The 12,249-nt window shown below is 43.7% G+C and overlaps 1 protein-coding gene across 1 annotated transcript in view; it reads right to left on the bottom strand.

Moving 5' to 3' along the window:
- The window catches only part of LOC137435155 (short transient receptor potential channel 2), an 82,913-nt gene extending 74,464 nt beyond the window's left edge, over positions 1–8,449 (bottom strand). Inside the window, exons 1-2 of the mRNA XM_068128687.2 lie at positions 8,377–8,449; positions 1,675–2,013 (exon numbers count right to left, since the gene is read on the bottom strand). Coding sequence (XP_067984788.2) covers positions 1,675–2,013; positions 8,377–8,391 — 354 coding nt within the window. The 5' untranslated portion in view covers positions 8,392–8,449. The remainder of the gene's footprint in view (positions 1–1,674; positions 2,014–8,376) is intronic.
- Positions 8,450–12,249: the final 3,800 nt, after the last annotated feature.

The following is a 12,249-nucleotide window of genomic DNA, read 5'->3' as shown; positions in this document are numbered from 1 at the left end:
GTCCTCTTCAAATTTCAAGTCAATTGGATGAAAATTGAGGATTTTAGAAATTCGGCCTATGTTGACCTTTTGGCCTATGTTGACCTTTTGGCCTATGTTCACCTAAAATATAATTTGTGGTTGAATTCAATGACCAGATATGCAAGTCATCTTCAAATTTCAAGTCAATTGGATGAAAATTGAGGATTTTAGAAATTTGGCCTATGTTGACCTTTTGGCCTATGTTGACCTTTTGGCCTATGTTGACCTCAAGAATACTTGGTGGTTGAATTCAGTGACCAGATATGCAAGTCCTCTTCAAATTTCAAGTCAATCGGATGAAAATTGAGGATTTTAGAAATTTAGCAAAGTTGGTGACCTTTGGCCTATGTTGACCTATTGACCCCAAAAACAATAGGCTTCTGGATTTTGACCAACTCTACCATTTGGTGAAGTTTGGTGAAGATCGGTTGAAAATTGTGACCTGTAGGCCGGTGACAAACAAACAAACAGACAGACAAACAGACAGACAGAACCACAAACACAACCGACCAATATATTTGAAAAATCTTCGATTTTGCAAGTAATAAATATATATACATAGATATCAAACAACCCATCGGCATGTCTTGGATTAGTGTTTTACTGGTATAGTATGTATATTCCTTTATAGTGCCCCTTATATCTATTTGGTGATCTAGTTGAACACAAATGTCTTTTCCCAAGTACAAACACTTGTTTGACATCAGCCTGTTGTCAGTATATGAACTCCATCAATTTCATTATTTTCCAGAAACCACAATATTTATTAAAGTACAGTACATACATAAATAAACAATTAATTAATCAATTAAATAAACACACACAAACATATATATATATAGACGTACATATACTAGGAATAGTACCCGTCCAAAGTGACAGAAAAAGCTAGCAAAATTATCCCCTTTGTCTCTCTCTCTCCCAATTTCTCTCCCCCCCCCCCCACCCCCCCACTCTCTCTCTCTCTCTCCTAATCCCCTCTCCTTGCACTCCTATCTTCCTTTTCCACCCCCTCCCCCCACTCCCCCCTACACACTCCTCTGCCACTCTCCTCCCCTTTCTCCCCAACTCCCAACCACTCTCGCACATTCCCCTCCCCTCTCCCCCACTCTCCTCTCTCACCCCCACCCCCCCCCCACTACTCTGTCTCTCCCCACTCCCCTCTCCCTCCTCTCCCACCCCCACTCCCCTCTCCCTCCACTCTCTCCCATCTCCCCCGCTCCCCCACTGCACTCTCTCTCACCCCACTCCTCTGTCTCTCCCCACTCCTCTATCTCCATCCCCTCTCTCCTCCCTCTGGCTCTATATCTCCATGTCTATCCTTTTTAAACGGCTTTAATTATCTTTTCAGTTTTTTTTCATTTTCACTATTCATTTGTGACTTTTATTTGATATCTGATGTACCATACTCGTTACAGAGCATCTGTGCCACCAGGGCAGCTTTGTGAGCAATGGTTCCACTGGGTGGTTTGCCATTGCTTTCCCAGCTTTACTTCGGGCAGGAATTTGTAATTTGTTACAGCTAACGGAGTAACATGTTATGTTACAGCTAATCAGCATAACAGCTAACGGACAGACAGCTATCCTTGTCATATATATATGGATGCAATAGTGAAATATAGACCACAAACAAAACAACAAAAACGTAATCACCTGTGGTTGGTTTGTGTCTATGGCTACGAGAAGGGCCTCGTGCACCTGGCGGAAGTCAAAGCGTACAGAACGCATTAAGGCCATGACAATGTCATCATTGCACATGCGGATGGCCAGGTTGAGGGCCTCGCGCCATGGACGGTCCTCATGCTGCTCCACCTTTCGGGCAGATGCGTGGGCCGCAGCCACACCACCCTCTGTTGGGGGAAGAGCTCCTCCCGGGGCACCACTTGTGTGCAGCATCTCGTACACACGGCTGAGGTTTCCCTCTCGAATGGCACCCATCAGCAAGATGGGGAACGTGACCTTGCTTTTGACAATGTTTCGCCAGCTTGAAGTCTGCACAGTATGAAAAAACACAATGTGAGATGTAAGAAGTAAAACTGTTGACAAACCTCAAAATTTAAAGAGAAAGGTTTGTGAACTCTTACATATGGAACAAATTTGTCCATAAGGCATCAAAAACAGTTTTTCTAGCTTTTAATTGGAAAGGCCTGTTTGGAGTTGCCATGTGAGCGCATGATGTCATTCTATGAGGTACCATCTTCAAGTTCACAGATCCAAATACCATATACTGTTAGCAAAAAAACCTGGTATTAATTGTTAAGATTCATATTTGAAAATGAAGGCACAACCCACTAATGTAGCTCCCTACTGGTGAGGCTGAGCTCTGACATTTCAACCACGAACTAGTTTTCATCTGGGAATTTACGATTTCACGATGAGGTACCCCGAAAAATCTAATCCATGTCGAATAAGCGGCTCCCTAAAAAATAACATTACATAATTGAATTGCCCCATATTGGGATTGAACAATCCATTACGGTGTGACAAAACCAGCTGGTTCTGATATAACCATGGGGAGGGTGTAATGGATGAGAGGTGTGGAGTTAACATTTTAATAGAGCATTAAATGTGTGTTTCCCAAACCCACTGTTCATCGTTTAAGAGTGCTTTAAATGTGTGTTTCCCAATCATGCTGTTCATCGTTTAAGAGTGCTTTAAATGTGTGTTTCCCAATCATTCTGTTCATCATTTAAGAGAGCTTTAAATGTGTGTTTCCCAATCATTCTGTTCATCGTTTAAGAGAGCTTTAAATGTGTGTTTCCCAATCATTCTGTTCATCATTTAAGAGAGCTTTAAATGTGTGTTTCCCAATCATTCTGTTCATCATTTAAGAGAGCTTTAAATGTGTGTTTCCCAATCATGCTGTTCATCGTTTAAGAGTGCTTTAAATGTGTGTTTCCCAATCATTCTGTTCATCATTTAAGAGTGCTTTAAATGTGTTTCCCAATCATGCTGTTCATCGTTTAAGAGTGCTTTACTCTTCTTTTTAAATGTGCGTTTCCCAATCATGCTGTTCGTCTTTTAAGAGTACTTTAAATGTGTGTTTCCCAGTCGACCCGGATTTTGGCGCAGGTTGTGACCACAGTGCAGTCATTCTTGTTGTTAAATGTTGGAAAGACTTGTTTAGAACTGTCTTTCCAAGTTCATTATCTCTAAATTCAACCAACAGTTCGGTTTTCGGTCTAAACATCCTACTGACATGGCTTTTGTGCAACTGGTTGATCTATCTATAATTCCAGTAATCTCTGTCTGTCTGTCTGTACGTCTGTACGTTTGTCTGTGACCGCTGTTTCTCGACAACCACGGGTCCGATATACTTTTAACTTGCCAGGTATATTGCTGGGGACCCGAGGATGTGCCTTTTCAAGGTTTCATATTAATCGGACAATTACTTACCGAGCTATGTCCAAAAAACGCTTCAACCAATCAGAGAGCAGCGAACGATCGCGTGTGCCGAACGTGGCGGGCACACTCTGCCTCGGATGGCACATTTGAGAGCGTATTCATTTATTTCACGTTTGCAAACTATGTTGGCGTTAAACTATGTTTTACAACTAATAAAAACGAATTTGCGATTCATTCGCTTTCCTGCGCGTTTGTGCACGCGATGGCGATTTCTTTACCAAACTCCGGAAGCAGTTCGCTTTGGACCAAACCATTGCATGTAAATAGAGGGGGGGGATTGTCACCACTCGCAAGCCGTTCGCTTTGGACCAAACCATTTCATGTAAATAGAGGGGGGGGATATAATTTTAGATATAGATATAGTACGGGCATGCCCTAGTATTATAAACTCACTGATGCAGTTTGTAACAAAATGGTTATACCGCCAGTGTTTTTATTGATCTATTGAAAGCCTTGGACACAATTTACCAGAGTATCCTCTTATCTAAGCTTGGATTTTTTTGCTTTCAAGGGTGTTGCTCTGCTATGATCCGCTTCTTATCTCAGCAATGGTCAACAATCTATGACCGTTAATAACTATAATTCCAGCTGGAGAGCCATTCAACATGGTGTTCCAAAGAGCTCTACCGTTTGTCCTCTTTTTTTCACCCCTCAGCCCAATGGGCTAAGGGGTATTGTCGTCACGGGCGTCGTCCGGGTGGGCGGGCGTCCGGGCGTCCGTCAACTTTTGGTTTCCATCAATTTCAAGGAGAACGGCTTGTCCGATTAAATCCATTTTTGCAGTGTGTGTTGCGGTTGAGTCGAGGAAGGTTCCTTTCGAAAATGGACGTGCTGCGATTTTCAATATGGCCGCCACGGCAGCCATCCGGGCTTCCGTCAACTTTTGGTTTCGGTCAATTTCGAGCAGAACGGCTTGTCCGATTAAATCAATTTTTGCAGTGTGTGTTGGGGTTGAGTAGAGGAAGGTTCCTTTCGAAAATGGGCGCGCTGCGATTTTCAATATGGCCGCCATGGCAGCCATCTTGAAATTGGTTTCCGTCAATTTCGAGCAGAACGGCTTGTCCGATTAAATTCATTTTTGCAGTGTGTGTTGGGGTTGAGTAGAGGAAGGTTCCTTTCGAAAATGGGCGCGCTGTGATTTTCAATATGGCCGCCACGGTAGCCATCTTGAAATTGGTTTCCGTCAATTTCAAGCAGAACGGCTTGTCCGATTAAATCCATGTTTGCAGTATGTGTTGGGGTTGAGTTGAGGAAGGTTCATGGGCGCGCTGCAATTTTCAATATGGCAGCCACGGCAGCCATCTTGAAATTGGGTTCCGTCAATTTCAAGCAGAACGGCTTGTCCGATTAAATCCATTTTTGCAGTCTGTGTTGGGGTTGAGTAGAGGAAGGTTCATGGGCGCGTTGCGATTTTCAATATGACCGCCATTGTAGCCATCTCGAAATTAGTTTCCGTCAATTTCGAGCAGAACGGCTTGTCCGAGTAAATCCATTTTTGCAGTGTGTGTTGGGGTTGTGTAGAGGAAGGTTCATGGGCACGCTGCGATTTTCAATATGACCGCCATTGTAGCCATCTCGAAATTGGTTTCCGTCAATTTCGAGCAGAACGGCTTGTCCGATTAAATCCATGTTTGCAGTGTGTGTTGGGGTTGTGTAGAGGAAGGTGCCTTTCAAAAATGGGCGCGCTGCGATTTTCAATATGGCCGCCATGGCAGCCATCTTGAAATTGGTTTCCGTCAATTTCGAGCAGAACGGCTTGTCCAATTAAATCCATTTTTGTAGTGTGTGTTGAGGTTGAGTAGAGGAAGGTTCATGGGCGCGCTGCGATTTTCAATATGGCCGCCACGGCAGCCATCTTGAAATTGGTTTCCGTCAATTTCGAGCAGAATGGCTTGTCCGATTAAATCCATTTTTGCAGTGTGTGTTGGGGTTGAGTAGAGGAAGGTGACTTTCGAAAATGGGCGTGCTGCGATTTTCAATATGGCCGCCACGGCAGCCATCTTGAAATTGGTTTCCGTCAATTTCGAGCAGAACGGCTTGTCCGATTAAATCCATGTTTGCAGGGTGTGTTGGGGTTGAGTAGAGGAAGGTGCCTTTCGAAAATGGGCGCGCTGCGATTTTCAATATGGCCGCCACGGCAGCCATCTTGAAATTGGTTTCCATCAATTTCGAGCAGAACGGCTTGTCCGATTAAATCCATGTTTGCAGTGTGTGTTGAGGTTGAGTAGAGAAAGTTTCATGGGCGCGCTGCGATTTTCAATATGGCCGCCACGGCAGCCATCTTGAAATTGGTTTCCGTCAATTTCGAGCAGAACGGCTTGTCCGTTTAAATCCATTTTTGCAGTGTGTGTTGGGGTTGAGTAGAGGAAGGTTCATGGGCGCGAAATGGGTTAATGGGATCATGGGCGAAAATTTCATTACTTGCGGTTCCTACTCGGCATACAACTTCGCTTCGAATAACAAATTATCATCAATGCTTCCTTCCACCATGCATGGGCTGAGGGGTTACGCCCGCTTTGCGGTGCTATTTATTATACTGTACATAAGTACATGTTCATGATTTACGTTATTCTTCTTCTTGCCTTTTGCAATTTATATTGTTTGCATATGATACCACAATTATACACTCCAATTCAAATTATGCTTCCTTGATCAATACCTTCAACTCTGAGCTCCCTAAGTAAGGTCTCCCTGGGGTTCAAAGGCAATAATTGTTCCTTAATCTGAAATAAATCTAAGTATATGCTTTATTCCAAATCTAATAAACCCCCTGATAGCACAAACCTCATTTAAATTGATAATAATTGATGATATCAACACAGGCGTGTTGTCTAGATTTAGGTTCATTTCTATCCTCGACAACCTGTGTCTCACTCGACAACACACGAGCCTTACGTTACCCTACATAAATTGTGACAGTCTGGGAATGCACTAGAACTAATAAGCTTCATTCGCTCATTGTTGCTCAAAAAAATGGGCTGAAAAAAGGATCTGCATACCTCCTCTCATTCTCAAGATCACCCTGAACCTCTTTTGGATACGCTTAATATGACTGACTCGTTGTGATGTGAATAAATTACCTACAGGGATTTCTATGTACACGTATCTCCACAATATCTTTCCTTGCAGTTTTCTTTGTGTATGATACACTCATTTATTGCACCAGATTCCAAAATTCGTTTTTACCATACACGATCGCACATCATCATACTCCAAGAAAACACTGACATTGTATGGTCCTTGTCTTTGGAATACTATTAACGCAGCAGTGAAAGCCAAGTCATCCGTGGACAGTTCCAAATCTTCTGACAGTAACATTTTCATAATCACACACAATATGTAACATATATAACGTAAATTGTTGTCTTGATTGCAACTAAAATACCTGTAGTTATCACTTCCAGTCTGCTTGTGATATATACATATATAATAAATATATAGTGTGAGAAATCTCTGAGAATATCCCGAAGACTCAATAGCTCAGTGGGCCGTCACCACGTAAGTGATGAGGTCCGTGGGCTTCAGTCCTGGATTGAGTCAGAATTTTTTCACACTAGCCCCATGCAGGAATATACTTCCTGTTTATTAAATTAAAATTATATATATATAATACATATGCTGATGTAATAAATAGGCGTGCTGACGAGGAGGGGAGCGTCGTTGAAGCTGAAGGGAAAGGTGTATGCTGCATGTGTGAGAAGTGTTATGATTTATGGGAGCGAGACATGGGTAATGAACGTAGAGCAGCAACGAAGGCTGGAAAGGGTGGAAATGTGAATGGTTCGGTGGATGTGCGGAGTATCGTTGAGAGAGAGGAAGACAAATGATGAATTGCGACAGATTATGGGAATATTTCCTGTGATTGATGCTGTGAAGAGGAACAGGTTGAGATGGTTTGGTCATGTGTTGAGGAAGGATGAAAGTGACTGGTTGAGAAGAGTGATGGAAATGAATGTAGAAGGAAGTAGAAGACGGGGAAGACCGAGAAAGACGTGGCTAAAGATGGTGGAAGAAGAAATGCGGGCAAGGGGGTTAACAAGGAGAGATGCAGAAAATAGGGCAAAATGGAGAAGATTGTCATGGGGACCGCAAGGCTAACCCCTGCTCTAGCAGGGGAAATGGCCTTAAAATGCCTATTGTTGTTGTGTTGTTGTATATAATAAATATATAAAATAAAAAAATAAATAAATGTGTATATATATATATATATATATCCGATAAGTCCATTTTACCTTTCTCCAACCTATAGTTTTGTCTCAACGTTTCGGCGCCCTTGTGTGTGTTTATATATATATGGGAATAAACAACACAGGCGACGAAGAAAACACAAACACAATACACCTTTCAAACACACAAAACACTCGCAACACAAACTTGTCACTGGTCAATGGTCACGAGGTCTCGCAACACAGCTTTGTAATTGGCTGACAGAATAGGCCCACCCACTTCGCCTCGGTATATCTGGGAGGAGGTTAACAGGAGAATTACTCTTGATATTAAAAGGCTCGTGGAGGTCCAGTGCACGCCAGGTTGCTGGCTGAAACGTTGTCTTTAAGACAAAACTATAGGTTGGAGGACGGTAAAATGGACTTATTGGATATAATTACCAACTGCTGTTCATCACTTGATATATATATATATATATATATATATATGTATATAATGTATTTTTTGAAAAATGAATAAAAGGAAGAGAAATGAAATGAACAGATAAACACATCTTCATGTAATTATTATTCTTCACGTAATTCTGCTTGCGAGAGAAAAACAATCGATAAAATGATTCACAGGTTCGTTTTGTGTTGAGAATGTATTGAGATCTTGGGGTTTAATAAAGAAAATACATTCACATTTGTTTTCATGAACAAATAGAAATTTCAAAGAGCACAGCGTAGGAATTGTCATTACAAAGATATTACAAAGTGTGAGCTGGTAAAAGCATAAACTTACGCGTTTGTGCTCCATCTTGGACGCGGATAGGCTGGACTTCTTGCTGCACCTCTTGCTGCACCTCTGAAGACTCGGTCAAACAGCCAAACACTTGCGCAAGTTATGGGGGCGGAGTTTCGCTCTCTGATGGAGGCGGAACCTCGAACGCAAGGGACCAATTAGAGACCCGTATCCGTGCGCGTGACCCACGTGCGCACAACGTTGAAATAAAAAATAACGTAACGTTTACACCATCGTAAGTGTGCAAACTACACGTTACCGGCTACGTACATCATGTACCATAACTTACCATAACTGCTCTACCCAAGGATACATGTTTTTCATGCTAAACAGAAACGTTACGAAGGAAACGGTGTTTAAGGCCACGTGTCGATGGGGTATTGTTTTACATCATTATACTTTTCACACAAATAATGGGATAAGTGCACATTCTCTGATTTGAACATCTGTGTAATAAACATGGAGTAATAATGTTCCTTAGACTTGTTTATTGTCGTTTCCTTGTGATTGTTCAAACGAAACTAAGTTCACCTCGTTCTTGAGCATTTCTCGATCAGATGTTGCGAAATAATTTCCGAAAGAACAAAAACTCTTATCTGGGTTCAGATACATTCATTTCATGTTTGTTGGTGATTTCTTAAAGTCTCATCCAGTAGCTTGTTACCTCCATCACTGAAGGTGGGCAGAAGTTGTGTTTTCCCCTTCTGTCTGTTTGTGCATAGGATATCTCAAAAAGTTGTGGACAGATTCGGAAGAAATTCGGTGGATATGCACGAACCACAGCTGGCACCTGGCAGGATGGTCGATGTTACTAACCAGAGCTGGCAGGATGGTCGATGTTACTAACCATAGCTGGCAGGATGGCTGATATTACTAACCATAGCTGGCAGGATAGCCGATATTACAAACCATAGCTGGCAGGATGGCTGATATTACTAACCATAGCTGGCAGGATAGCCGATATTACTAACCATAGCTGGCAGGATGGCTGATATTACTAACCATAGCTGGCAGGATAGCCGATATTACTAACCACAGCTGGCAGGATGGCTGATATTACTAACCATAGCTGGCAGGATGGCCGATATTACCAACCATAGCTGGCAGGATGTCTGGTATTACTAACCATAGCTGGCAGGATGGCCGATATTACTAACCACAGCTGGCAGGATGGCCGATATTACTAACCATAGCTGGCAGAATGGCTGGTATTACTAACCATAGCTGGCAGGACAGCCGATATTACTAACCACAGCTGGCAGGATGGCCGATATTACCAACCATAGCTGGCAGGATGGCCGATATTACTAACCATAGCTGGCAGGATGGCCGATATTACTAACCATAGCTAGCAGGATGGCCGATATTACTAATCATAGCTGGCAGGGTGGCCGATATTACTAACCATAGCTAGCAGGATGGCCGATATTACTAATCATAGCTGGCAGGGTGGCCGATATTACTAACCACAGCTGGCAGGATGGCCGATATTACCAACCATAGCTGGCAGGATAGCCGATATTACTAACCACAGCTGGCAGGATGGCCGATATTACCAACCATAGCTGGCAGGATGGCCGATATTACTAATCATAGCTGGCAGGGTGGCCGATATTACTAACCATAGCTAGCAGGATGGCCGATATTATGAATCATAGCTGGCAGGGTGGCCGATATTACTAACCATAGCTAGCAGGATGGCCGATATTACTAATCATAGCTGGCAGGGTGGCCGATATTACTAACCACAGCTGGCAGGATGGCCGATATTACCAACCATAGCTGGCAGGATGGCCGATATTACTAATCATAGCTGGCAGGGTGGCCGATATTACTAACCATAGCTGGCAGGATGGCCGATATTACTAATCATAGCTGGCAGGATAGCCGATATTACTAACCACAGCTGGCAGGATGGCCGATATTACCAACCATAGCTGGCAGGATGGCCGATATTACTAATCATAGCTGGCAGGGTGGCCGATATTACTAACCATAGCTAGCAGGATGGCCGATATTACGAATCATAGCTGGCAGGGTGGCCGATATTACTAACCACAGCTGGCAGGATGGCCGATATTACCAACCATAGCTGGCAGGATGGCCGATATTACTAATCATAGCTGGCAGGGTGGCCGATATTACTAACCATAGCTGGCAGGATAGCCGATATTACTAACCATAGCTGGCAGGATGGCCGATATTACCAACCATAGCTGGCAGGATGGCCGATATTACTAATCATAGCTGGCAGGGTGGCCGATATTACTAACCATAGCTAGCAGGATGGCCGATATTACTAACCATAGCTGGCAGGATGGCCGATATTACTAACCACAGCTGGCAGGATGGCCGATATTACTAACCATAGCTGGCAGGATGGCCGATATTACCAACCATAGCTGGCAGGATGGCTGATATTACGAACCATAGCTGACAGGATAGCCGATATTACTAACAATAGCTGGCAGGATGGCTGATATTACTAACCATAGCTGGCAGGATGGCTGATATTACTAACCATAGCTGGCAGGATGGCCGATATTACGAACCATAGCTGGCAGGATGGCCGATATTACCAACCATAGCTGGCAGGATGGCCGATATTACTAATCATAGCTGGCAGGGTGGCCGATATTACTAACCATAGCTGGCAGGATAGCCGATATTACTAACCATAGCTGGCAGGATGGCCGATATTACTAACCACAGCTGGCAGGATGGCTGATATTACTAACCATAGCTGGCAGGATGGCCGATATTACCAACCATAGCTGGCAGGATGTCTGGTATTACTAACCATAGCTGGCAGGATGGCCGATATTACTAACCACAGCTGGCAGGATGGCCGATATTACTAACCATAGCTGGCAGAATGGCTGGTATTACTAACCATAGCTGGCAGGATAGCCGATATTACTAACCACAGCTGGCAGGATGGCCGATATTACCAACCATAGCTGGCAGGATGGCCGATATTACTAACCATAGCTGGCAGGATGGCCGATATTACTAACCATAGCTAGCAGGATGGCCGATATTACTAATCATAGCTGGCAGGGTGGCCGATATTACTAACCATAGCTAGCAGGATGGCCGATATTACTAATCATAGCTGGCAGGGTGGCCGATATTACTAACCACAGCTGGCAGGATGGCCGATATTACCAACCATAGCTGACAGGATGGCCGATATTACAAATCATAGCTGGCAGGGTGGCCGATATTACTAACCATAGCTGGCAGGATGGCCGATATTACTAATCATAGCTGGCAGGATAGCCGATATTACTAACCACAGCTGGCAGGATGGCCGATATTACCAACCATAGCTGGCAGGATGGCCGATATTACTAATCATAGCTGGCAGGGTGGCCGATATTACTAACCATAGCTAGCAGGATGGCCGATATTACGAATCATAGCTGGCAGGGTGGCCGATATTACTAACCACAGCTGGCAGGATGGCCGATATTACCAACCATAGCTGGCAGGATGGCCGATATTACTAATCATAGCTGGCAGGGTGGCCGATATTACTAACCATAGCTGGCAGGATAGCCGATATTACTAACCATAGCTGGCAGGATGGCCGATATTACCAACCATAGCTGGCAGGATGGCCGATATTACTAATCATAGCTGGCAGGGTGGCCGATATTACTAACCATAGCTAGCAGGATGGCCGATATTACTAATCATAGCTGGCAGGGTGGCCGATATTACTAATCATAGCTGGCAGGGTGGCCGATATTACTAACCATAGCTAGCAGGATGGCCGATATTACTAATCATAGCTGGCAGGGTGGCCGATATTACTAACCACAGCTGGCAGGATGGCTGATATTACTAACCATAGCTGGCAGGATGGCC

This window comes from Myxine glutinosa, chromosome 9 (genome assembly GCF_964187855.1).
Source record: "Myxine glutinosa chromosome 9, kmMyxGlut1.1, whole genome shotgun sequence".
Classification (NCBI taxonomy): Eukaryota; Metazoa; Chordata; class Myxini; order Myxiniformes; family Myxinidae; genus Myxine; species Myxine glutinosa.
The sequence above is the reverse complement of the archived record's forward strand: the minus strand, read 5'-3'. Positions and strand labels throughout refer to the sequence as shown.